At 59.1% G+C, this 26,078-nt stretch overlaps 2 protein-coding genes across 2 annotated transcripts; one reads left to right on the top strand and one right to left on the bottom strand.

Moving 5' to 3' along the window:
- Window positions 1–1,056: 1,056 nt before the first annotated feature.
- On the bottom strand, window positions 1,057–4,522 carry MYCL (MYCL proto-oncogene, bHLH transcription factor). Its single transcript, XM_066564966.1, has 2 exons — window positions 3,944–4,522; window positions 1,057–1,622 (listed from the first exon to the last, which is right to left on the bottom strand). The coding sequence occupies exons 1-2, from the start codon at window positions 4,446–4,448 to the stop codon at window positions 1,057–1,059; spliced, it is 1,071 nt and encodes a 356-aa protein (XP_066421063.1). The 5' UTR covers window positions 4,449–4,522.
- Window positions 4,523–9,676: 5,154 nt separating this feature from the next.
- On the top strand, window positions 9,677–20,370 carry MFSD2A (MFSD2 lysolipid transporter A, lysophospholipid). The gene is made up of 14 exons (XM_066564741.1): window positions 9,677–9,804; window positions 9,894–10,016; window positions 10,674–10,798; window positions 13,790–13,913; window positions 14,062–14,140; window positions 14,376–14,548; window positions 14,665–14,755; window positions 15,190–15,311; window positions 15,784–15,867; window positions 17,070–17,153; window positions 18,055–18,167; window positions 18,719–18,862; window positions 19,219–19,395; window positions 19,734–20,370. Exons 1-14 carry the CDS (start codon window positions 9,727–9,729, stop codon window positions 19,789–19,791), a joined length of 1,575 nt encoding a protein of 524 aa, XP_066420838.1. The 5' UTR covers window positions 9,677–9,726; the 3' UTR covers window positions 19,792–20,370.
- The last annotated feature ends 5,708 nt before the right edge of the window (window positions 20,371–26,078 follow it).

Here is a 26,078-nt window from a genome sequence, read left to right as displayed (position 1 = left end):
CTGCGGGACCACCCCTGCCAGCACCCATGGGAGGGGACAGGGGACTCTGCCACCCCCACACCCCCAGACCGGGCAGCAGGAGGGCGCAGACAGGGCAGGCAGAGCAGCCCCCTGCAAAACCCGGAGCTTTGCTGGGGATTTTAAGTGGCTGCTGGTGAAAGAGAACTCACAAAGGTGGGAAAAGGGATCACAAGGATGCTCACAAGGATGGGAAAGGGATAAAATTCCCTGTTATTGCAAATGGGTGGTTTGGAGAGCTGCAAGGGGGTGAATGGCCTCTGCGAGGACTCAGCTCAAGGGTCCAGCAGGAACCAGCCCCTTCCTGATCTCCCTAAAGTGCAGCAGGACTGAGCCCTCCCCCACAGCAGGAAATCCCCCTTAAAAAAAAAAAGTTTTTATATATTTATATATATATAAAAAAGCAAACTCTTTACCAAATACTTCTCAAAAAGTGGTACAAAAATACAGTATAAAAACACAGCCTCCAGTATAAGACTCGCAGTTACAGCAGCAGAGTTTCTAGAACATAAAATCCAGGACCAGCTACTGCGTGAAGTGACACAAGGAAGTGAGGTACGGTCCAGCCGAGCAAGGGGGTGAGAGGCACATCCTGCCATCGCCACCTCCATGGGATCTCTCCAGAGGTGAGCCCCGTGCTGGGCTCTGAGTCTGCCCTGCTTCCAGGAGCCAAGACAGACGTGGTTGCTTGGGGTTTTTAGGGCTGGTGGGTGCCCAGGGGTAGCTCCCAGCGATGCTGTCGGTGGCAGAGGCTGCTGGAGAGGGGGAATAAATCTGAGCTCTTGAACTGGAGCAGTCACTGAGGAAGCTTCACAGCAAGGACAAGGGAAAACTTGGAACAACCAGTGCCAGGAACCAACCCCAGGTAGGTGACACTGTTGGGGTCTCTGCTGTGGACCCATTCCCACAACCACTGCCACGTGCTCCAGCCCCCAGGGCCAACAACTCCACAAGCAACCAAAAAATAAAAAGAAAAAATGTGCAAATTGAGAAGGAGCTGGGGGTTTGTGGGGACCAGGATGGGGGGCACACGGCATGCTAGTGCCCCTTAAGGTGAGCAATCCTTTTGAGCAGCTGGGTCCGGCGCAGCTGCAGCTGCCGCTTCTCTGCCGCCATCCTCCTCTCGGCGCTGATGAGGGACTGCAGGTACTCGGAGGATTTGCTCAGGATCACCACTTTGGGGGTCTTGGGGCAGCTGGCCAGCCCGGGCACCTGGTCCCGCAGGGCCAGGAAGCGCGAGCGGAGGTCGTTGCGCCGCTTGCGCTCCAGGTAGTTGTGGTTTTTCCTCTTGGCCACGTCCTCGCTGTCGGAGCCGGGGCTGCTGCTGGGTTTTGGCAAGCCAGGCTCAGGCAGGGGCACGGCGGGGGTTGGCTCCACATTGCTGGGTGGTTCATCCTCCTCCTGGTCCTGCTGGGGGGACTCGGGAGGCGGGCAGGGGTCTGGGGGCGAGCGGGCGGCGTAGTTGTGCTGCTGCTGGTGGACAGAGATGTGGAAACGCTTCATGCAGGGGTCCAGGGGGTCGGCACGGAGTGTGATGGTGACTGGCTTCCTCAGGCTGAGAGATTGCCTCTTGTCCACCGTCACCACGTCGATCTCTTCACCTTCTGCTCCCGCGGAAAAGAAAGAACGAAACTCCATCAGATGGGAATGCTCTGTCACCCTTTGTCACCTTTCCACAGCTCCCTGGAAAATGTCCCCACTAAAGTTTGCTCATGCAGTGCAAACTCTGCGACCTCCAGAAGCCTTCTCCCAGCCCAGCCAGGGCTCTCTGCCCTTCCTTGCCACTAAAACCACTTAAAAGGAGGAAAACTAGAAATCCAGAAGGGATTGAGTGATTTAAGTGCCCCTTCAATACCATCACGTGGGAAGGAGTGGAATTCCCTCCCTGTTTCATGCACCTGGTCCCCCAAAAATGGACTGGGAGGCTTTAATTCCGCCTCACTTCAGCACCAGGAGCAACATGTGTTCATCATAAAGGATCATCAGGAAAGAAACACCCGAGCCCTCCCGCGAGGTGGGGGGAAGCTGGAGGAGCAGGATGCTGGGACAGCCTAGTTCCAAAGTTCATCCCGGTCGGGTGCTTTCATGGCCCATTGGAATTGTAAATGAGGGATATAAGGGCAGAAGTACCCTTTGTTCCCCTCGGCTGCAGCTTCCCACCTCGGTGACTTGTTACTTTTCACAAGTGATAAAGCCCATTCAGGCCCGGCTTCCCGGGGACAGAGGGGACAATTCCCCACTGTGCAGGGAGGGAGCGAGAGGTGAAGAGGTCCCTACAGCAGACTCTGAACCTCAAAGGCATCTCAAGCCCAGAAACAGAAAGACCTAAATAAAGCATAATTGGTCCCATTCTGCCTGTTGGCACTGCTGTTGTCCCATCCCAGCAAAGCCCAGTGGCTTTGGGGACAGGGAGGTGAGCAGGCTCCGGACACATCCGCTGTGATTGCCCTCACTTTAGGGGATGGGCCTCCAGTTTTTTCCTTAATTTTGAGGGGGGAAACACAGCCACTCGCAAAACGTTGAGACGCTCAAACCCTCACCAGCATCGTGGGCAGAGGCCTGGTCCCCACTCCCCTGCGAGGGTGACAGCTCTGGGCTTCTGATGGCGACCCCAGCCGATGCCCCGAACCCTCCAGGCTTTGGGGTTCGGCCCAGGAAGCCCAAACCCCCCGATATTGGAGCTCCTGGGCTTGGGGACACTCATCAGTGTCACAACCCGCGCGGTCCCAGCCCCGTACACACACACACGCTCATTAATAAAACTCAGACCGCCTAGCCCCGCCTCCAGCAGCCTCCCATTGGCTGTCCCACGGGGCCGGCCGGCTGTCCTGCCACCCCATTGGTCCGTGCTCCCGTCCATCAGCGCGGCCCCTCTCATTGTTTGCAATCTGTTGCTTTTTGTTCGGCGCCCACGTGGCGCGGCCGGACCCCTCCGGGACCCCCGCGGTACCGGGACCCCAGCGGCATCCCCGCGGCCCCCGAAGGCCCCCGCATATTTGGGTTAAGCCTCTTAAGGCCCGCGACCTGGCTTACAGTTCCCGGGCTACTAATGGCATTAAGCCCCGCGCCGTGACTCACCGGCGCAGGTGGCGGCCACCGGCAGATTTATTAACGGGGTCACGGCACCGCGGCAGCGCTCCCACGGCAGCTCCGAGTCAGCCCGGCCTCCGCGGGAGCCACGGAAACAACGCACGGGCCCCGGCGGGGCTGCGGGGTTGCGCAGAGCCGCAGGGTGTTTGCAAATAAACACCGAAAATTGGCGTGACATTGGAGAGATGCGGGGCAGCGGCATCTGTGGGGGGGGTTCGGGGGTATCCCCGTCCCAGCGGGACCCCCGTGTGAACACCGGCACGCTCCCCACGCGGGACAGACGGACAGACGCGCCCCGGGGCTGGGCTGGGACGCGCCGCAACCGGGGCGGCTGTTCCTGCCCGTCCGACCGAGCCGCCGCCCCGGGGGACGCGCCGCTGCTCCCAAACCTGCTGCCCACAGGGCACAGTTTGCCTTTTGTCCCGAGGGAAGCCCGTCCCGGGTGGGCCGTGGGAGGAAGAAGAGGGAGCGGGCGAATTCCCGGGCCGAGCAGAGCGCGGTGCGGCGCTCAGAGCCCCAAACTTCGCACGGCGAGATGCAAACTTGCCCTTCAACCTCCCCACGAGGTTTCCGTGGGGCCGGGACGAGGGAAAGGGAGCAGCAGAGTCCCACGCAAGAGCCGGAGGCAGCTCCACGCACCCTCCCGAGGGGGACGGGGGATCGCGGAGCAGAGACCCCGCGGGAAAGGGGAACAGCCGAGCCCGCTTTGTTCGTGGGGCCGGGACCGGGGCTCGCTCGGAGTCTCAACAAAGGCGCAGCCCGGCTGGGAGGCTCCCTGCACACACATGTGCGGACACGCGTGTTCCCCGCGCCGGGCTCCAGCTCCGTCCCTTACCGGAATCGCTCTGGCCCTCGGATCCCGAGGATGCGGGGATCTTGCTCTCGGCCAGCGGGCAAAGGAAGACGGCGGCGGGATCCACGCACTCGCTGACGGAGCTGCTGAAGCCAAAATCCTGCGCGAAGGACGGCTTGTGCGGCGTGGCTCTCTGCGTGCCCGTGGAAAGTTTCTCTGTCATCGCCTTCTCCAGCCTCTCCCGCGCTGAGAAACCGCTCCACATGCAATCCTTGAGGATGAAAGCGCTCAGGTTCCCGAAGATCTGCCCCGTCCCTATGAGATACTCCGGCTCTTCCCCGGCGAGGCAGTACCGGGAGAGCCATCCCGGGCGCTCCTCCGCCCCCGAGCATCCCCCCTTGTCCCCGGGGGTGCCCAGCGGGGACAGCGGGGGCGTGGGGACCAGCTCGAACTTCTTCCAGATGTCCTCGCTGGGCGCCGTGGAGCGGTGGAAATCCTCCTGGGCGTCGTGATCGTAGAAGTAGTGCTGGTACGAGTCAAACTCCATCTCGGCTCACGGGGAAAGGGGGCGGCCGACACAAGAGCGGGCGTTCAGAAGAGGGGCAGCCCCAGGGATGAGGGGGGACCCCCACCCCGGCGCCAGCCCCCGAGCCGGGACCGCGGGCGCATTGTTCCCCCGTTCTTATAGCCCGGCCGCGGAGCCCGGGCCCGCCCCCGCCAATCGCCGCGTGAGGATTTGCATAAAGGGCGTGGTCGTGCTCTGTGCCCCGCCCCCCGAAGGGACACGGGGAGGGGGGTGCGAGGTCCCCCCGGGGGTCCCCGGTGTAGCTACCGGGGATGCTCACGGGGTTCTGGACCAGCAGCCCCGCCGTGCGCTGGGCTGGGGGCTCCTCGCCGCCCCCAGGAGCGCCCCGGGGGCTCCCAGCGCCGTCCTTGGACCCCCAAGAGGGGCAGGGTTTGGGGGATCCCCCTCTGCAAGGGCTGGGGAGGGACACGCAGCTGAGCCACCAGCCCGGGGACCGGGGCAAAGCCAACTGGGGAAGAGGGGACAAGTCACAAGGAGGCATCGTTGTGCTGGCGGGGATGATTTTTGAGGGCTCTTTCTCATCCTCTTGGCTGTCAGCCACCGCTACTCACACCACAGGCAGGAGAGGGCCTCAGCACGGGGCAGCATTGGGGTCACTCAGTGCTTGTGTCCAGCTCACGGTGCCACCCTGGATGCCACCTGGAGACATCCCTGCTCCTCCCCAAAGCCCTGACAGGCCCAGCTGGGAGCATTCCTCCCCCGAAAGGCACCAACTTCAGCAAAAAGGAGGGGCTAGAACACGGAGGGGCTGTGGGGACACCAGGAAAACAGAGCTGGGGGCCACAGTGCTCATGAGAAATGAGGTCTGTGCACAGAGGAAGGGCCATGGAGGGGTTGGGAGCCCCTGGGGATGTCAGGAGCCACAGGCTGGATGGAAGTTGGGGTGTCTGGGACACACAGAGCTCCCACCCAGCAGCATTTTGCCCATGCAGCACAGGATGCTGCATCTCTCCAATGCCAAGTTCCTCCTAGAAAGGGCAATAATTGTTGTGAAAACACAGTGGGGCTTTCCCTCCTGCCCTTAATTGTTACTCACACACGCACAGAGAGGTGCAAAGTCCACCCTGAACCAACAGATTCCCCTCACAGTGCGAGTGAACCCACTTCAGCCCTAGCACCCTCCTTTCTCACCCAGTGTGCATTGATGAGGCCACGGGATCTGCCCCAGCCGGCAGCGCCGGAGGGATTGGGAGGTTGGGAACTGGTGCCCGGGGTGCAGCACCAGTTCTGGAGGGAGAAAACTGTCCCAGTCCAGCGCCCAGTACAGCCCAGTATAGCCCAGTACAGCCCAGCACTGCAGTGCTCTTCATGGACCAGCACAGCCCAGTAAAGTCCAGTGCACTCAGTCCAGTGTAGACCAGCACAAACAAGCCAAATCCAGCCCAGTCGGGTCCATCACGCTCTCCCCGGTTCTCCCCGGTTCCCCCCGGTCCCGGTCCCCGTCCGCCGGCACCGCCGGGCTCGGGGCGCCACCTGCTGGGCCCCGGGAGCAGAGCCCGTGGGGCGGCGGGGACGGGGACGCGCGGGTGACACCGCAGCGGGCGCCCCCCGCCAGGGGGACAGCGCTGCCACCACTGCGTGCCTCAGTTTCCCCATCGCCAGCGGGCACTGGGCAGGCAGAGGAGCAGGGCTGGCGGCTGTCCCGGTGTGTCCCGGTGTGTCCCGGGGTGTCCCGGTATGTCCCGGGGCAGCTCCGGCCCTTCCCTTGCTAGCTCGGGGCTCGGCGGACCCCGCAAAGCTTTGCCAGCTCCAGCCCCTGTGAGATCGCTGGCTCGGGGCTGAGATTTCCCAGCTCTGGGGTCCCCGCGATGGCCGCAGCGCCCTAAATGCTCTCCTGGCCCTTCCAGAGCAGCCCCGAGCATCCCAAAGCTGCTGCGGGATGGGGCAGGAGCTGCGGGATCGGGAATCCGCGGGATGGGGCAGGAGCTGCGGGGTCGGGAATCCCGGTGGGCTCCGGGCTGAGGTTCCCTTTGCACTCCGGGCTCAGCTTTGCCCCCAGTCCCCACGCTGGAAGCCCCGGGCGTGTCCCCAGGGTGTCACCAGCCGCAGCCCTGCCACCTCCGGTCTGCTGCCACCCTTCTCCCTCCCTGGGAAGCGCGGGTGAAGCTCTCTCTTCTCCCTTAGGAAACAAATCGCCCTGCACTGAGGGCAGGGACTGAGCTGCCGCCCAGGTTTGTGCTGAGCCAGCACCTGCAGTGACAAGTGGCCATGGCTGGGGACACCCTGGCACTGTCCCCGTTCCGAGCTGCCTGTTCCAGCAGGAACACGCTCTCCCCCAGCCTATAGCGCCCGGCCACGTCTCCTTCCTCCCTCCTTTCCTTCCTCCCCGTGGCCTCCGGGACGGCCCCAGCTTTTCCCAGGGCGAGGCAGGAGCTTGTCCGGGCTCCAAGGGGCTCCGGGTGCTTTGAAGGTGCAGAAGCAGCGCCGGGAAGAGCCGGAGCCCTTTGATCCCCACCTCTCCAGCGCTGGGCAAACAGCCCCGAGAGCCGCCGGCTGTGCAAACAGGGGGGTGTGACTGCCCCGGGGGCTGCGGGGACAGCGACAGAGGGACAGAATAACCTGTCCCTGCCGCAGGGTGCTGGCACAGGTCCCCAGGCAGCGCCGAGTGCGTGTCCCCGGTGCTGGCACAGCCCTCGGGAGCTGCCGTGGCCCTGCTGGCAGCTGGCACGGCTCCACACATGATGCAAGGGCAGCTCCTGGTGGCCCCGTGCCCTTTGGATCCCCACTTCCAGCAGAGCTGGGGTTTGAAGCTGCAGAGCCCAGAGGGCTTCCCCACAGTGGGCAGCCACCCCCAGAGCCTGGCAGGTGTCTCAGGAGTGTCCTGGGGTCTGTCTCTGGATGTCCCTGTGACCGTGTTCACTGGGTCTGAGGATGAGGGAAGAGATGAGGATCTGACTCCGTGTTTCAGAAGGCTTGATTTATTATTTTATGATATATATTATATTAAAACTATACTAAAAGAATAGAAGAAAGGATTTCATCAGAAGGCTGGCTAAGAATAGAATAGGAAAGAATGATAACAAAGGCTTGTGTTTCAGACAGAGAGTCTGAGCCAGCTGACTGCGATTGGCCATTAATTAGAAACAACTCTATGAGATCAATCCCAGATGCACCTGTTGCATTCCACAGCAGCAGATAACCATTGGGTACATTTTGTTCCTGAGGCTTCTCAGCTTCTCATGAGGAAAAATCCTAAAATAAAGATTTTTCATAAAAGATGTCTGTGACATATCCCCAACCCACTGCAGCCTTCGAGCCACTCTGCCATGCCCATGGGAGGCTTGGATGCCCAGGAAAGGCACAGCAGAGGCTGTGCCAACACATCTTGGCCCTATCTTGTCCCTCTCTGCCCTGTGACACACCACGTGTAGCCCTGCAATGAGTCCCCTTTGTCCCCAAGAAGCTGTTGGGCAGCAGGCACAGAGCCTGGCTGGAGGTTTGCAGAATGCCATCCCAAACCCCTGTGGGCTGCAGGAACACCACTAAAAACTGCCCAGCCTGACAGGGATGGGGACAGTGCCCACAGCCCCGGGGTCACACCAGCCCCAGCTCCCTGGGCGTGCAGAGAAAAGGAGGAGAGGAAAATGCACCATTGGTTCCAGCCCTGCTGCCTCCTCGTTCCCTCCACTCATTTTGTCACTGTCACTCCCTGCCCGACAGAGGAGGTGCCCTGAGCCCTGGGGAAGCTCTGTGGTGTCAGGCAGTGCCGTCCCCACACTCAGGCCTCCAAAAGCTCTGGGATCACCTGTGTGCTGTTTGCCCCCAAGCCCACGCTCCCTGGCAGGGCTGGCCCAGCCTGGCAGGGCTGTCTGGTTTCGGGTGCTCTCACACTTGCTCAGATCCTGCTCCAGGCTGTGCCGGATGTGTGACAGTGGGAGGGGTGGGTGGCAGCAGGGATGGCATCCTGCACTGGAGCCTCCACCCTTCCATGTCCCCAGGGCCAGAATTTGGGACCCATCCCCCAGGAGGCCCCAGAGGTGTCCCCAGCTGGGGGATGTGGAGGCCAGGCCCGTGTGGTGTCACTGAAGTGGTTCTGGTCACCCTGTGAGTGGCCCTACCCCAACTACTGTGGGTCCCCAGAGTCCCCAGGCTTGGCAGGAGCTGCTGTAGGGACATCCCTGCTGGGGTCAGCCCTTGGTGGGTCATTTATCACCATGAGGATCCCCCAGAGCACCTGCCCCCAGAGGAAGGGCTCAAATCCCCCACAGGAAATTGTGCAATAGCAGATCTGGGGGAGAAAATCCTCCTAATCCAGGGAAATCCTGGTCTGTCTACGTCTCCTGTTCATATGCAAGGCTGGGCTCCCCTATCTGTGGTCTTTCTGCACAATCTCTGTCTCAAAGGCCTCTCTTTGTTCCCCTAAAGCCCTGTTTGCCCAGGAGGCAGCTCTGCTCAAGGACGGGAATGCCAAAAGCATTCCCAGGAGCTGAGGAGCCCCTGGGACAAAGGGAACAGGGTAATGGTGCTGGGGTCACACACAGCTGCGGAGTCTGGTCCCTAGAGCACGGTCAGGTGCCACCACAGGAGTCCCCTCTGCTCCTGGGCAAGAGATTTTCCCTGAGGAAAAGAGAAACTTTATCCACTCCTCTCTTGTTTCAGGGTGTTTTGTGTTTCTGATTTGGGATGGAGCTCCATGTGGCCATCCAGCCAGGGAGGACACTGAGAGTCCCCTGCACCCTTTCTAGCAGGGCCTGTCGTGACAGGACACGGGGGTGATGGTTTAAACTGAAAGAGGGGAGATTTCAGTGAGATATAAAGAAAGTTTTTAAGGATGAGGGTGGTGGGGCACTGGCACAGGCTGCCCAGAGAGGTGGTGGATGCTCCATTCCTGGCAGTGCTCAAGGCCAGGGAGGATGGAGCTCGGAGAACCTGGCTGGGAGGTCACAGGAGATGGGCTCTAAGGCCCCTTCCAACCCAAACCGTTCTGCCATTCTGAGGGATGGAGGGCAGGGAGGGAGCGGGGGCTGAGGCATGAAGAACGGGGGAATGGAGGGCAGGGATGGAGTGGGGGGCTGAGGGATGAAGAACGGGGGATTGGAGGGATGTGGGACAGACGAGAGGCAACGAAAGCACCAGGACTCAGGGGAGAGGAACGCCGGGAAGGGCTGGGACAGCAGCAGGAGGAGGAGGAGGCGGCGGAGGCGGGTGGGGGCGGGCCGGCGCTGCCCATCTCGGGGCGGGACCCCCGGTACAAGGGCGGTCGGGCGGGCGGAGGCTCGCTCCATTCATCGCGCACGGCATGGCCGGGGGCGGCGGAGCGGAGCGGCCCGGGGCCGGGGGGCTCCTGCCGCCCGCGCTCCGCCAGCACCGCCGCAGGGTGAGCCCCGGGGCAGGCTGGGGGGGATCCGGGCCGGTTCGGGGCGGGGGGCGCTGCCCGGGGTCGCTAATGCCCGTCCCGGTTTGCAGGAGAGCCGGGAGCGGCTGTCGGTGTGCAGCAAGCTGTGCTACGCCGTCGGGGGGGCTCCGTACCAGATCACGGGCTGCGCCCTCGGCTTCTTCCTCCAGATCTACCTCCTGGACGTGGCGCAGGTACGGCCGGGCTGGAGGGCGGGATTGGCACCGGAGCTGCTGGTCCCGGAGCTCCCGGTGCCGCTTTGCCCCCGGGGATGGAGCTGCGGGGCCTTGGTAGTGCCCCAACCCCCGGGATGCGGGTCCCGGAGCTCCCGGTGCCGCTTTGCCCCGGGGATGGAGCTGCCCCAGGTCCCGGAGCTCCCGGTGCCGCTTTGCCCCGGGGATGGAGCTGCCCCGACCCCCGGTGCCGCTTTGCCCCGGGGATGGAGCTGCCCCGACCCCCGGGGGCTGCGAGTTTCCCCCGGGCCGGTCCCACGCGTGTTGTTGTTGCCGTGCGGGACAAAGCGGGGTCGTGGTGGTGGTTTTGGGGGGCACAGGACCCATCCTACAGCGGGCCGGGTCAGTGTGAAACGCAGAGGGAAGGAAACTGTGGAGGGCGAACCCCTGGGCTGCCTTGTGCTGGGTTTGGGGACTCGGCTCTGAGATGTGGGAATTCCACTCGGAGGTTCTGGGAGCCTCAAATCCCTCTGAAGGAAGGGGAGAGACCGAGGGACTGCTCCCAACTGGTTGGGGGGGGTCACAGTGGGTAGGGCTGGGATGGTCCTGAGGGGCTCAGGAGGGGCCCTGAGAGCATTGAGGGTTTGCATTTCCTGACCCAAGTTCCTCCTCCTGCAGGTGGACGCTTTCTATGCCTCCATCATCCTATTTGTGGGACGAGTGTGGGATGCCATCACGGACCCCATGGTGGGGTTCTTCATCAGCAAAACTTCCTGGACTCGCTTCGGCCGCCTGATGCCCTGGTAAGAGCTGCTGGTAGCACCCTGCATTCCCTGCCTGCTGTGTCACAGCTCTTCCAGTCAGCTTTGGGTATCTCCTGGCATGTAGCAGTGCAGGGCAGGATGTGCTGACGCCCTGGCTCGCCCAGGTGTGGTGCCAAGAGCTCCAAAAAGCCCCGGGTGCCACTGACAGCTGGGTGGCCTCAAGTTTGTGCCCGTTGCTCTTGCTGAGCCTGGCTGACCTAAATGTCACTGCACCTGCAAGCTCCAACGTGGTGGACTTTGTTCCTGTGGTGCCGTGGTGGCAGCCAGGGCAGGTGGCACCACGGGGAGGAGGGTTGGGGGTGTGTGTGACAGATCCGTGGTGGTGGCTGACAGTCACGAGACTGCAGGGAAACAGCTGTGCTGGATCTGGGTGTCTGCACGGGGTGCTCCCTGTGCCCTTGGGAGCAGGGATGGGCTTTGTGAGCCCTCATATGGCTCAGGACATCCCTGAACACCTGTTCCTGCATGGGATGTGGAGCTTTAATGCCTCAGCAGGGGACAGGGTGGCTAAAATAACCTCGTGTGCCTGTGGGATGGCTGAAACACAGCGAGGGTGGGCACGGGGGGAGTGAGTGGAGCTGCAGGGACGCAGTGCTGTCCCCCACAGAATTATACCCTCTGCTTCCTGGCTTTCCTGGAATAGCTCTGGGCAGCAGCAGCAGCAGCAGCAGGCAGTTGGTGAAGGCAGGCTGCACACACGTGGCCTGAAATAGCTTCTGCCTGCCTGCAGCAGGGTCTGGGGTCCGGAGATTAGCGCGGGGCAGGCTGGGCGTGCGGGGACGGCTCCGCTCGCCCTAATCTCCAGGCAGGGGGTGGGACTGAAGTGGCCGCATTCCTCCGAGCAGCTCCTGCTTCGTTAAAATTAGCCAGAGCTCTTTCTGCTTGTGCTGGGCCCCACAGCTCGCTGCTATTGTGCATGGCTCAAGGGCTGCCCGCTGAGCCCCATTTGGATGGAGCCGAGCTGATTTTAAACCTCTTAAACCCAGGTTTTTCTGGCTCTGCCGGCCCCAGGCTGGTGGTGCCGCTGTGGCTGCCTCAGTTTCCCTGTGTGCAAAGGCAGGAGCTGCAGGCACTGGGGTGGTCTCAAGGCTTCTGCCTGACCCCAACCCTGAGCACCTGTGAGGTGTGACCCTGCCGTGTGTGAGGCTTGATCTGTGGGACCAAGCCCAGCTGGCTCCAGCACAAAGCCTGTGGCTGTTCCATTCCTTGGAAGGGAGAGGACGCCTTCCCTGAGGGCCACCACCTCTCTGCCTTTCAGCGCTCTCTCTTTGAAACGCATTTTTTGGCACATTTCCATCCACCAGCTCATCCACGCTGTCTGCTTCCTCCTTTCCCCCCAGCCTGTGCCCAGCTCCGAGCTGGGATCCGCATTTCCGTGACCACAGCGGACTTCCCGCTGACTGAACTTTTTCCTTGAGGTGTCTGTGAGTGAGAAACCCCTGGCCTTGACCTTCTCCAGCCGTTTTCCAGCAGCTCGGGCTGGCTGGGAAGGGGTGTGCGAGAGGCACAAAGGAACACACCATCCAGCGGGGCCAATGAGCGCCGGGGCACGTCACAGCCGCCTCCGAGCTCCTTAATCACCTCGCCCTGGGTCAGGGGTTACTCTCAGTCACTCCACAGCCTGCCAGGAGCTGTGGTCAGCCCTGGCTGGGGCTCAGCTGCCCGATGCTGGGGGGAATTGGCTCATCTGACGCTCATGGGATGGCCAGCATGATGCTGCTCTGTCCTCTCCCGGTGCTTTCATTCAGCATTTGGCTCCGTGTTTCCCTCAGCTCCGCATATGGGAGGGCAGATAAGCAGCAGCAGGAGGGGCTGGAGCTGCTGGGCGCTTTCCTCCCCCCTCCTTCCCCTGCAGGGGTGACGTGGGTGTGCAAAAATGTGTTGGGTCCTGTGCAGCCTCTGTCGCTGCTCTCCATCCATGGAGTTTCTGTTTCTCGCTCTCCCCGCTCCCTCCCTGACTTTCACTTTAAGCTTTGTGTCCTGTACGTCAGCCCAGACGGAAAGATCTCGGAAAGATCTCGCTGTACCCTGGCAGGGGAAGGGCCAGCTCAGGCCATGAGTGGCCCTGTCCCATGTCCAGGTCTGCTGGACTCGCTCCAGGACCTCACAGTCTGTCCTGGGGTTTGTGGAACGCAGGGTGCTCACAAATTCCCCAGCAAAATCCATCTTCTAAACAGATGTGGGTCTAACCTCAGCACCTGGCTGGCTTCCCTCCTTCCTTCTCCCCTCCTCCCCTGAGGGATGGGGGGCCCTGGGTGCCTGGGGTGTCCCTGGGGTGCTGGAGCAGGGCAGAGCTGTGTCCTGGCTGTCCTGCAGCAGGGCAGGGGTTATGAGAGCCACGGGATGAAGAGGGCAGATGCCCTTGCTGGCAGATCCTGCAGGAATTGCTGCTAAGGCCCAGCACTTGAGCAGTCCCCTCTGATCCTCTGTTGTGTTTTGCATCCCATGTCCCTGCTCCTGCAGCTCTGGAAGGCTGGGCAGAGGTGGAGGAAGGAGCCAGCCTGCTGCTGGTTCACTCCACTGCTGCCAGCAGAGCAGGGCTGACCCCAGGACCAGGGCCTGGGGGGCCTTGGCAGCAAAGCCAAGCTGGTGAGAGGTTTTTGGCTGCTGGGGAGCAGGGCTGAGCTGTTCCCCAGCTGCTCCCCGGCCCTTGCCAGGACCAGGGGGGTGATTACATCCTGCTGAACACAGCAGTGCTGCCTGGGGGAGAGGTCGGGACTGGGGGTGGAAGCCCAAGGCAAGAGCAGATCAATCACTTCTGTAGAAGGAGACTCCTCTGTTAGTGCAAGGAAAGCTCTTCCCTGGAACTCTGAGTCAGCTCTTCTGACCCTGTGAGACCTGAGCCGCTGCCTCCAGGCTGGTTCGGATCAGCCCTGGGGCAGCTCAGGAGCCCCCAGATCAGCTGCCCGAAGTTCACGGGATGTGTGGGGAGAGCTGGGCTGCTCAGGCTGACACATTGTTCTCTCAAAGGATCATGTTCTCCACCCCTTTCGCCATCATCTCCTACTTCCTCATCTGGTTTGTGCCGGACATCTCCACAGGACAAGTGATGTGGTACCTTGTCTTCTACTGTGCCTTCCAGACCCTCGTGACGGTGAGTCAGGCTCTGCTCACACCTGGCACAGAGGCTGCCAGCCCCTGCCAATGCCTGAGCTGCACAGAGGGGCAGAAACCACCCTGCCCCAGGTCCCTCCTTGGGCTGTGGTATCCTCCCTGAGCCAGTTCTCCTTGTGCCATTGCAGTGCTTCCACGTGCCTTACTCAGCCCTCACCATGTTCATCAGCAGGGAGCAGAGCGAGCGGGACTCGGCCACTGCCTACCGTGAGAGCTCCCCTTTCTTTGCCTTTCCCCTTTCCTTCTTTTCCTTTCTTTATTCTTTTTCCTTTCCCCTTTCCCCTTTCTTTTCCCCTCCTTCCTTCCCTTTTTCCCCCCGTCCCTTTTCCCTTTATCCCTCGGGGATCTGGAGCTCGTTTCTCCCCTTGAAGGGCAGTGAATCCCAGCTGGGGATGCTCTGCTGGGGACAGGGGCTGTGCTCAGTGCTGGCCTCTCCCTGCAGGAATGACCGTGGAGGTGCTGGGCACCGTGCTGGGCACTGCCATCCAGGGCCAGATCGTTGGCAAGGTGGACACTCCCTGCGTGGGCAGCCCCTTCTTCTTTGGCTTGACCAACTCCTCGGTGGCCATGGAGGAGCTGAACATGACCCACGACACCAGGGGTCTCACAGACACTGTAAGCTGGGGGTGCCCTGATGTGTGCTCCCTTTGGGGCAGGGCTGAGCCCCTTCCCCTTTCCCCTGGCTGCAGGGCTGAGCCCCTGGCCTGACTGCTGCTCCCTCTCTCGCACAGAGAAATGCCTACATGATCGCTGCAGGGGTCATCGGGGGGCTCTACATCCTCTGTGCCCTCATCCTGGTGCTGGGCGTGAAGGAGAGGAGAGGTGAGGCTGGACAGGGCTTGGAATGCTCAGGATTTGTGGAAATGCTCCTGTCTCCACGAGGAGAGGGGCAGGTGGAGCTGAGCTCTGGGTCTGGGGAGGTGCTGCAGGAGGCCAGAGCACCTCTGGGGTCTGTTAGATAACCTTTATCTCACCCATTTTTGGCTGGCCAAGTTTGCCAGTGCCAACCAGGGCATCCCGGGGGGATGTGATATCCAAACTTGTGTCCTTCCCTCTCCCTGGGGGAATCAGCCAGGCTGCTCCATGGGGCTGAGGGACCCCTGGGTGGGCCGGGGCTGGGATGCTGTGGGTGAGGCAGGGGTTCTGGAGGGTGCTGTGGGTGGGCAGGGGTTCTGGAGGGTGCTGAGCAGCAGGATGGGGCACCCTGGGTGCTGTTTTGGGGGGGCTCTAACGCTGGGCTGATCTCTGCTCCCCAGAGTCCTGTGAGCTGCAGTCGGACGAGCCTGTCTCCTTCTTCCAGGGGCTGAAGCTGGTGATGAACCACGGGCCCTACATCAAGCTCATCGCTGGCTTCCTCTTCACCTCGCTGGCCTTCATGGTGAGCTGGGGACAGGGAGCAGCACTGGGGGTGGCTGTGGGGACCATCCCAGGGGCTGGGAGCACGTGGTGGGTGAGCCAGAGCTGCCCCGGGCAGGAGGAAGAGGATGTGGCCTCTTGCCCTCGGTAAATGGCTCAATGGCTGCTTTCTTCCCCTGTCTGTGCTGGGGGTGTGGCTGTGTGAGGACAGACATGTCCCCCCAACCCCCTGTCTGTGCTAGGAGTGTGACTGTGAGGACAGACGTGTCCCCCCAGGGTGTCTGGGTGTCCCCTTTGACCCCTGTCTGTGATGGGAGTGTGGCTGTGTGAGGACAGACGTGTCCCCCTGACCCCTGTCTGTGATGGGAGTGTGGCTGTGTGAGGACAGACGTGTCCCCGTGTCCCCCCTGACCCTGCCTGCACTGGGGCTGTGCCTGTCCTGTCTGTGAGGACAGACGTGTCCCCCCTGAGCCCTGCCTGTGCCTTTCCCACAGCTGCTGGAGGGAAACTTTGCCCTCTTCTGCACCTACACCCTGGGCTTCCGCAACGACTTCCAGAACATTCTCCTGGCCATCATGGTGGGTACGGCCCTGTCCTGCAGGCCATGGGGGGCTCCCTGGGGGCTGGCATGGGCTGAGGGACAGGGACAGTGATCCCCTGGGACAAGGGCAGCGAGAAGAAGCTGCCAGACGTCCTGCAGAGGCCGGGTGGGTTGGCAGGAACAGCGGGGCCTTTGTTCCTGCGTGAGCAAGGCCACAGATGGGGGACACCAGGAGCCTTGGGAGCCTTTTGTCCAAATCCTGCCACTTGTCTCCCTCCCCTCCCTGCTCTGAGAAAAGGATCTCAGTGTTTGCTGCCAGGAACACAGAGCACAGCAGCTCCCTGAGAGCTCTTTGCAGCTTTCCTCATTCCTGGAAGCACTTCCCAGCCTCTCCTCGTGGGGTGGGAAGGCCCAAGGTGCCATGGTGCCCACAGAGCCTGGCTCCTGGCCATGTGTGGGCAGGTGACAAGATCAGGTCTGTGACCGTGTTCACAGGGGTCTTAGGATGAGGGAAGAGATGAGGATTTGACTCCATGTTTCAGAAGGCTTGATTTATTGTTTTATGGTATATGTTATCAAATATATATGTTATATAACAATATATAGTTAATATATATTTGTTATATTAAATATACATTTATTATATTATTTATATATTTATTATTAAGATATACATTATTATATAATATATATAATTTATTATTTTATTATATATTATTAAATATATATTATTAAATATTAAAACGATACTAAAAGAATAGAAGAAAGGATTTCATCAGAAGGCTGGCTAAGTATAGAAAAAGAAGGAATGAATGACAGAAGACAGCGTCTGAGCCAGCTGGGCTGTGATTGGCCATTAATTAGAAACAACCACATGAGCCCAATCCCAGATGCACCTGTTGCATTCCACAGCAGCAGATAACCATTGTTTGCATTTTGTTCCTGAGGCCTCTCAGCTTCTCAGGAGGAAAAATCCTGAGGAAAGGGTTTTTCATAGAATGTGTCTGTGACACAGGTCCCCTCTCAGCCCCCAGGACTGAGTCAGATCCTCCTCTCTCAGGGCAGGTGTGGTGCCAGGGCTCTGCTCTGGGGGAGGACGTGGCCCCACAGGCCACGTGTGGCTTCGTGCCAGCCCCGGGAGCGTGTGGCAATCCCAGGTGCTGGAATTGGGGTGGGAGGAGCTGGGAAGGGCCTTTCCAGCAGACAAGAGGCACCTCCATGACCCTTCTGTCCCCACAGCTCTCGGCCACCCTGACCATTCCCTTCTGGCAGTGGTTCCTGACCCGTTTTGGGAAGAAGAGAGCTGTCTACGTGGGCATCTCAGTGAGTGTCCCCTCAGTGTGGGGTGCATGTGGGGATGGTCTTTACCACGAGGGATGAGCAGAGTTCCCCCAAAAGAGTTTCCCCCTGCTGCTAATGCCAATTTGGTGCCTGTCCTCCTGTGGTGGTGTTTGTGAGGGTCCCCAGGACGAGGTGAGATGAGAATTGACTCCAAGCTCTCAGAAGGCTGATTTATTATAATATTATATTCAATATATATCATATTAATATATAATAAAAATATTATAATAGTTATTATATTATGGAATAATAAAATAATAGATAATATAATATATAATATAAATAATATAAATACACATTATTTATTATATTAATGTATATTATTTTATTATATAGATGTATAAATTTATAATAAATATATAAATATATATTGTTTATTATATTATGATATTGTATTATTTATTATAGCTATGATTTTATGATATCTCATAATAAATATAATAATAAATTTATTTATTATATCAAAAGAGATGATATACTAAAACTAAACTAAAGAAAGAGAAAGGAGACATCAGAAGGCTGGACAAGAATGATAATAAAAACCTGTGACAGACTCAGAGAGTCCAGCACAGCTGGCTGTGATTGGACATTAAATTAAAACAATTCACATGCTGGGTAAACAATTCTCCAAATCACATTCCCAAGTAGCAAAACATGGAGGAGCTGAAGTTTCCCAGCTTCTAAGGAGAAAAATCCTGGCGATGGGATTTTTCATACAACACCATGGTGACATCCTCCTGCTGCTGTTTGTGCTGTCCTGGGGCTCAGGGAGGGACACTGCACCTCTGGCACCCTGGAGGGCTGGGAAGTGTGGGAGAGGGGGAAGCCAGGGGGTCTGGGCCAGGCCCTGGGGATGCCAACCTGTTCTCTGTCCCCCTTGCAGTCTGCCATCCCCTTCCTCATCCTCGTGGTTGTCCTGGACAGTAACCTCTTTGTCACCTACCTGGTGGCCGTCGCCGCTGGCATCAGCGTGGCAGCCGCCTTCCTCCTGCCCTGGTGAGTCTGAGGGGCTTCCAGAGCCTTAGAAACCCCCAGAAGGGTTTGTTTGCAGTGTTTGCAGCCCCAGGTGGGGCTCCTGAGGGAAATGCTCTCAGCAGAGAGGGGGTGGCTGTGACCGTGTTCACTGGGGTCTCAGGATGAGGGAAGAGACGAGGATCTGACTCCATGTTTCAGAAGGCTTGATTTATTATTTTATGATATATATTACATTGAAACTATACTAAAAGAATAGAGGGAAGGATTTCATCAGAAGGCTGGCTAAGAGTAGAATAGGAAAGAATGATAACAAAGGTTTGTGGCTTGGCTCTCTGTCTGAGCCAGCTGGGCTGTGATTGGCCATTAATTACAAACATCCAACATGGGCCAATCAAAGATCCACCTGTTGCATTCCACAGCAGCAGATAAGCAATATTTACATTTTGTTCTTGAGGCTTCTCAGCTTTTCAGGAAGAAAAAATCCTAAAGAAAGGATTTTTCCATACAAGATGTCTGCGACAGGTGGCTTTGTTGTGCCAGCCCTGGTGGTCACTGTCCCTGTCTCTGCACAGGTCCATGCTGCCAGATGTCATCGATGACTTCAAGCTGCAGCACCCCAGCTCCCGTGGCCACGAGGCCATCTTCTTCTCCTTCTATGTCTTCTTCACCAAGTTCACTGCTGGGGTGTCCCTGGGCATCTCCACGCTCAGCCTGGAGTGAGTTCCTGGCTGAGGAGGGAACAGGGAGGGAGGCACTTCCCAACCTCTGGGAGGGGATTGATGGGCTCCAAACCCAGCTGTTGCCCCAAAACCCTCCCCACAGGGAGCAGAGAGGCCCTGCAAACCCCATTTCCTCTGTCTGAAGGTGCTTTTGTGCCCACAGCTTTGCAGGGTACCAGACCTGAGTTCCTGCCTGGGGGCTGAGGGGGGGACAGGGAGGGAGGCGCTTCCCAGCCTCTGGGAGGGGATTGATGGGCTCCAACCTCAGCTGTTACCCCAAAACTCTCCCTGGTTTCCCAGGGAGCCCCTGCAAACCCCATTTCCTTTGTCTGAAGGTGCCTTTGTGCCCACAGCTTTGCAGGGTACCAGACCAGGGGCTGCTCCCAGCCTGGCCAGGTGCATTTCACCCTGAAGATGTTGGTGTCTGCTGTGCCCGTGGGGCTGATCCTGCTGAGCCTGCTGCTCTTCAAGCTCTACCCCATCGACGAGGAGAAGAGGAGCAAGAACAAGAAAGCCCTGCAGGATTTAAGGTGAGCACCAGGCAGCAAACACAGCCTGTGGGGGTGTGTGTGGGGGCAGGACCAGGCGGGTTGGGACACACTGGGGCTTGTCCAGGAATCCTCCAGGCCCCGTGGGCGGTGGTGTGAGGGAAGCGCTGACTTGTTTTCCCAATCCCAGCTCCCAGAGGGATGGTGTGAAGTGCTGGGAGATCAGCAGGGACCTGCCCCAGCTGCTCGTGTGGGGTGCACACCCCACGAGGTGCTGACATCCCTCTGGAAGCTCCTGCTCCCCAAGGCAAACATTACTGGGCTGCAGCCCTCGCTCCTGTGGGTTAATCCACGCCTCATTCCCAACTCTTTTCCCCCAGGGAGGAGAGCAACAGCAGCTCAGAGTCGGACAACACAGAACTGGCCAGCATCGTGTGACCCGGGCTGGGTCTGCCTGCTCACCCTGGGCCGCCCCAGGGCTCGTCCCCCCCGGGCTGGAGGTGCTGGAGGAGCCATGGGGAGCATCCACTGCCCAGAACTCGGGATCTGTGCCTGTCCTGCACCTTGCACGGGGCCCTGGAGGTGCTGGAGGAGCCGTGGGGAGCATCCACTGCCCAGAACTCAGGATCTGTGCCTGTCCTGTGCCTTGCATGGGGCCCACAGAGCACTGGTAGTGTACATTACACACATGGTGGTGCCTCCCCAGGGACAAGCATCTCCCTGCGGGGCTCTGGAGGGCAGGGAAGCCCAGCCTGGGTTGGTTTTGCCTGGATCAGCTGTGCCCAGTGCCCTGCCTGCCTGGGGGTGATCGTTAGTGTACATTACACTGTGCCCAGGACGTGAGCTCACCTCTGCTGTCTCTTCAGAGGGCACTAATGTGAGACCTGTGCTTTTTTTACACAGCCTAATTAACTTAATGATGTAAATATGGAGGTGTTTCCTGATTGTATATATCTGTACAAAGCCCAAACCCGAGGACTTGTTAATATTAATTTACATTAAAGTGGGGGAAGTCGGCGGCGGGCGTGAAGAATTCCTTTTTTTCACTCAGCCGGGATTTTTCACGGCTGTCAGCAAGCCCAGGGTCCCTTCAGACACCATGGGGTGCAGGATTGACTTTTCCTGAGCCCTGGTGCAGGAATGCCATAATCCAGGCAGGAGGCTGTGCTCAGCCCCTTGTCCCCGTGCAGCTCCTTGCTCGGTGCCTGCACCCAACAAAGGCTCCATTATTTCCTCCTTTTCAAGAGGGGGGTGCAGGGAGGAATGAAATCAAAGTGCTGCCAGCAGGGATTGTGAACTCCAGGCTGGAAACACGAGAGGCAGCTGGGGAGCGGAGAGAAAGGGACACTGGGGGGACTCTGAAGGTATTTGGGAACAGTTCTTTTTCCAAATTCTTTTGTGTTGGGATCAAAGGGTTGGCAGTTGCAGGGGCGAAATAATTCTCTGTCTGTCCTGTATTTATTAAAGCAGCTGTCATATTCCAGCCCCCCCCCCCCCCCCCCCCGTTGCACGGTTTGTGTGCGTGGATGTGGCTGTGCGGCCGAATCGTGACACAAAGTAGTCCCACTCGGTGCTAGGAGTGTTGAAGGCGAAAGCTCGGAGGCACACCAGGTGTGGGTTGTGCAGGGTCCCGCGGAGGCACACCAGGTGTGGGGTGTGCAGGGTCCCGCGGAGGCACACCAGGTGTGGGGTGTGCAGGGTCCCGCGGAGGCACACCAGGTGTGGGGTGTGCAGGGTCCCGCGCTGCGGAGGGATCTCTCGGTGATGCTGCCGCGCCCGGGTCCTCAAGTTCCGGCAGAGGGAGAGACGCGGAAGGATACATGCCAGGCGCTGCAGTTTTCGCCTGCTGTGGTGCCGTGTACGGACCCGGTGGCGGCGGAAGCGGCGCGACAGGGCACAGGGATGGCCGCTGTGGCCGGACAGCGGCACGCAGCGGCTCGGAACCGGGACCGGGCTGTACCAAAGCTGCGGCGAAAGCAGTGGGGGGGTGGCGGCGGCGCCGTGGAGATAGAACTGCGCATGCGTGCGGCTGATCCCGGAAGCAGCGCTGGGGTTGGACATCGCTGGTGCGGGGTTGTAGCAACCGTGAATGCGTGGCTTGTGTCACTAGGGCGGCGTGGGAACCATGGCGGGCGGGGGCCGCACGGCGGGCGGGCGCGGGAGGTGGCGGAGCTGCGGGAACGGGAGCCGGAGCTGCGCCTGCGGCTGCGGCCGGAACGCCGGGACGTCCGTGGTTGCAGGAGGCGGCGGAGCCGCGCCATCCAGCAGCTCTGAAGCGGGGGCTGCGGTGTGGAAGACGCGGCTCGGCCCGCCATGGAGCGGCGGCAGGAGCGAGAAACCGACCACGGGAGGCGGCGGGGCGGCCTCGTCAGCGGGAGATGATCCCGGGGTGGCGGGAGGCGGGGAGATGATCCCGGGAGGGGCGGCGTGGAGGCGGCGGGAGTCTGCTGCGGGGGGGGGGGCATGGCGGGCGGCGGGGGAGGCGGCGGCTGGAGCGCGGCGTGCAGCCGCTGGGGGCTGGGGCGGCGGCTGGCCCGGCGGGCAGGGGCGGCGCGGACCGGAGGCTGGGCAGGAGCGGCGGCAGGCACGGGAGGGGCTGGGCAGGAGCGGCGGCAGGCACGGGAGGGGCTGGGCAGGAGCGGCGGCAGGCACGGGAGGGGCTGGGCAGGAGCGGCGGCAGGCACGGGAGGCTGGGCAGGAGCGGCGGCAGGCACGGGAGGGGCTGGGCAGGAGCGGCGGCAGGCACGGGAGGCTGGTGAGGCTGGGCTGGAGCGGCGGCAGGCACGGGAGGGGCTGGGCAGGAGCGGCGGCAGGCACGGGAGGGGCTGCAGCCACCGGTGCGGATGCCGCGGCGCCGGCACGGGGCGGCTCAGCGGGCTGGGGCGCCCCGGTCCCGGCGCAAGCGGTGCCGTGCCGGAACCGGGGGATTGCGGCCAAACGCCGGCAGGGGCGGGTTCAGCCGTGGGCGTCTGCCCTGCGCGGAGCCCGTGGGCAGCTCGGGGTGCGCTGCGCGCGCTTGAACGCCGGGGTAGGGGGGCTTCCCGCGGCAACGTCCGCAGGGGGCGCTGAGGACGCCAGCGCGGCCGCGCCAGGCGTGCTCGGCACCGCAGATCCGGGAGCCGCAGGGGACTGCAAGGACGCAGCAGCGACGGGACCTGGGCAGCACCGGCGCCGCTGTGTCGGCAAAGGGGGCGAGGGGGACTTGGGGGGCGGGAGAAGCCGCCGAGCTCAGGGGTAGCGGGGGAGGGGAAAGCGGCGGGCTCGGCGGGGGGAAGGGGGTGGGGCCGCGGTGACGTTGGTGGGCGGGCTCGTAGAGGCGGGAATTGAGGGACGGGGCCGTGAGGATGGCGAAACCGGGCGCGGGGACCACTACAGCCGGGACAGCAGGGACCAACGGGATGGCAAAGGCGGGGAGGGTGGGAGCGGGGGGCAGGGGGCGGGGCCGAGCAGGACTGCGGGTACCGGAGCCGTGGGGTCCGACGGGAGGGGGGGGGCGTGTCCTGTTGAAGACTCGCGGCGGCAAGGGGCGGAGTCGCAGCAGGGGCGGAGCTCGGCGGGGCGGCTGCTGCGGGCGTCCCCCGTGCAGCAAACACGGCTCAAGCAGCGCCCTGCAAGCTGGGAGCAGCTTCCCCGGCAGCCATGGCCCGGCAGGAAATATTAATAAAGTGCTTTAAACACCTGTGTCCTAAAAGTCTCTGTTAAAGACAGTCACGGTTTACAGCAGTTTTGCAAGTCTTGCTTTATGGCGCTTTAAGGCTGTTTTGCGACAGTCGCGCTTTACGACCCCTTTTACGACACTTTACGACAGTCGCGCTTTACGGCAGTTTTGCGACAGTCGCGCTTTACGGCGCCTTTTACGACAGTCGCGCTTTACGGCCCCGTTTACGACAGTCTCGCTTTACGGCACCTTTTGCGACAGTCGCGCTTTACGGCACCTTTTGCGACAGTCGCGCTTTACGGCCTCGTTTACGACAGTCGCGCTTTACGACACCTTTTACGACAGTCGCGCTTTACGGCACCTTTTGCGACAGTCGCGCTTTACGGCCCCGTTTACGACAGTCTCGCTTTACGGCACCTTTTACGACAGTCGCGCTCTACGGCGCCTTTTACGACAGTCGCGCTTTACGGCACCTTTTGCGACAGTCGCGCTTTACGGCACCTTTTGCGACAGTCGCGCTTTACGGCACCTTTTACGACAGTCGCGCTTTGCGGCACTTTTGCGACAGTCGCGCTTTACGGCAGTTTTGCGACAGTCGCGCTTTACGGCACCTTTTGCGACAGTCGCGCTTTACGACACTACGGCACGACGTCACTCGCGCTTTACGGCAGTTTTACGACAGTTGTGCTTTACAGCACTTCACTGTTTTTATTCTGTTTTTCATTTATTTTTAATTAATTTTATTTTTTAAATTATAAGATTTTTTAAATTTCATTTTTATTTTTAATTTTTCTATTTCTAAAGCTTTTTATTTTTTTATTTTGGTGTGCTTTATGCAGTTTTATGACAATTGTGCTTTACAGCACTTCCTTTTATGGAACTTTTACAGCACTTTACAGTTTTTATTTTGTTTTTCATTTATTTTTAATTAATTTTATTTTTAAATTATAAGTTATTTTTTATTTCATTTTTATTTTTAATTTTTCTATTTCTAAAGCTTTTTATTTTTTTATTTTGGTGTGCTTTACGCAGTTTTATGACAGTTATGCTTTACAGCACTTCCTTTTATGGAACTTTTACAGCACTTTACAGTTTTTATTTTGTTTTTCATTTATTTCTAATTAATTTTATTTTTAAATTATAAGTTATTTTTTATTTCATTTTTATTTTTAATTTTTCTATTTCTAAAGCTTTTTATTTTTTTATTTTGGTGTGCTTTACGCAGTTTTATGACAGTTATGCTTTACAGCACTTCCTTTTATGGAACTTTTACAGCACTTTACAGTTTTTATTTTGTTTTTCATTTATTTTTAATTAATTTTATTTTTTAAATTATAAGTTAAGGGACTGGCAGAGTGCTGGGGAGCCCTAATCTCCCTGGATATTTATACCCCCCCCCCCCCTCAAATTCCCTGCTCCCACAGCAGAAAGGGGGAGAGCCCTGCCCTCCCCAGTGCCTCTGGCAGCAAGTGGGGCTGGAGAAAAGGTGCTGGAAGCAGCCACCTCCATGGATGGGGTGAATTGTCCCCAAAGGGCCAGGGCTGCTGCCTTTTGTTGAGCCCATTGGTCACACTGAGAAGCTGCTGGGGCCGGGGCTGAGCTGAGAGTGGAGAGTTTGGGGGGAAGGATGTGGCTCATCCTTTGTACCCAAATGTGGAACAAAGGACAGGAATGAGGATGGGGTATAAAAATAGCCAGAGGGATCAGCTGGGAATGCTCCCAGAAAAAAAGGCAGAGGGGTGGGATGGGGGATGAGGGATGGGAGCTGGTTTTGTGCTCAGCAGGGCCCCATGGCTGGGGCTGGGGAGTTTCTAGGGCAGGACAGCAGGGGGACAAAGCCAGCTCCCTCTGCAGCCCCTGTGGTGGGGCAGGTGGGTGTCAGGAGCATCCTCAGCAAGAGGAGGAGGAGGAGGAGGAGGAGGAAGGCCCCAGCCAAGAGAGCTCAGGGCTGTTGGGAATGTTCTGACCCTGCACTGCTCCTGGCCAGGAGTTATCCCAGCCATGGCCATGACTTGGCTGCCTCTGAAGGGTGTGGGCAGTGCTGCTGCTCCAAGGCTTGCAAAGATTGCTGAGAGCCTTTGTTTTTTCTCAAAGACAGAAATAAGGGACACTTTATTCTTTGCCTCCTTGTTTTTTTTGGCTCTGTGGAATTCACAAGGAGGAGTCTCTGGGTTTTTTCAGCCAGCCCAAGAGACTAAAACCATCCAGAGGAGCTTGAACTGTGGGATATTCCTCACTAAGCATGCCTCCTCTGTTTGAGGCTTTGAAGAAAACGAGATGTGTGGGGGGGAGAGTGACCATGAGAGTTGATAACACTCAAGCCCTGGGCAGAGCTCCAGCCTGGGAGCTGGGATTGTGCTCCAGTTTGGACACAGAGGGCTTCACTCCAAGCAGAGAGAAGGAATGGGTGGAAAAAGCCACACAGGGAGGTGTTGCCTGTACCTACAGCTGTGCTCTGGCTTAATCCAGACACACCTTGGGCACAGAGAAAATGCATCCAGGTGCTGGGAAGCATCTCCCTGCAGAGCTGGGGTGCCAGGGATGCCACATCCTTGGGGTGAGGGGCAGGGAATCAGAGGCAGGAGGTGGAAAAAGCAGGGTGCATTTCCAGCTGCCTCTCAGGGCTGGGCTGGAAATCAGCCCTGAATCCCAGCTGAGGGTCCCACAGGCTCCTGAGCCAGCCCTGAATGTGGGGGGACTGTGCAGGAGGGGAGCAGAAGGTTCTGGTCTGCTCTGGGGACCAGATGAGTGCAAAGGGGACAAAATCAAACAAAAAAGCAGCACGTGGACCTGCAGAACTCCAAGGGGCAGGACCTCAGTGGCTCAGGCAGGAGGAGTGACTGCAGGGACAATTCCAGAGGTGACAGTTTATTTACCCTACAGGGGAAAAGTGGGAGTGTGAAGATTTTCTCCTTGCAGAAGGTGAGGAATAAACCCCCTCCTGATCTCCAGGAAATGGGTAAAAATCCTGGGGTTTATCTGGCAGCAGGGTTTGTGAAACACCCCAGGGGTGAGGATGGATTTCCCTGAGCTTGGAAGGATCCTGGAGCAGCAGGAATTGCCCAGG

This window comes from Molothrus aeneus, chromosome 23 (genome assembly GCF_037042795.1).
Source record: "Molothrus aeneus isolate 106 chromosome 23, BPBGC_Maene_1.0, whole genome shotgun sequence".
In the NCBI taxonomy this organism is placed as follows: Eukaryota; Metazoa; Chordata; class Aves; order Passeriformes; family Icteridae; genus Molothrus; species Molothrus aeneus.
Note: the sequence above shows the minus strand (reverse complement) of the source record. Positions and strands in the feature narration are given on the sequence as shown.

Excerpts from the sequence above, each read along its gene's own strand:
- MFSD2A (XM_066564741.1), top strand. The coding sequence starts at position 9,727 with ATGGCCGGGGGCGGCGGAGCGGAGCGGCCCGGGGCCGGGGGGCTCCTG. Across the intron at positions 10,799-13,789 it reads TTCGGCCGCCTGATGCCCTG|GATCATGTTCTCCACCCCTT; the intron begins GTAAGAGCTGCT and ends GTTCTCTCAAAG. Across the intron at positions 18,863-19,218 it reads ATCTCCACGCTCAGCCTGGA|CTTTGCAGGGTACCAGACCA; the intron begins GTGAGTTCCTGG and ends TTGTGCCCACAG.
- MYCL (XM_066564966.1), bottom strand. The coding sequence starts at position 4,448 with ATGGAGTTTGACTCGTACCAGCACTACTTCTACGATCACGACGCCCAG. Across the intron at positions 1,623-3,943 it reads CGAGGGCCAGAGCGATTCCG|AAGGTGAAGAGATCGACGTG; the intron begins GTAAGGGACGGA and ends CCGCGGGAGCAG.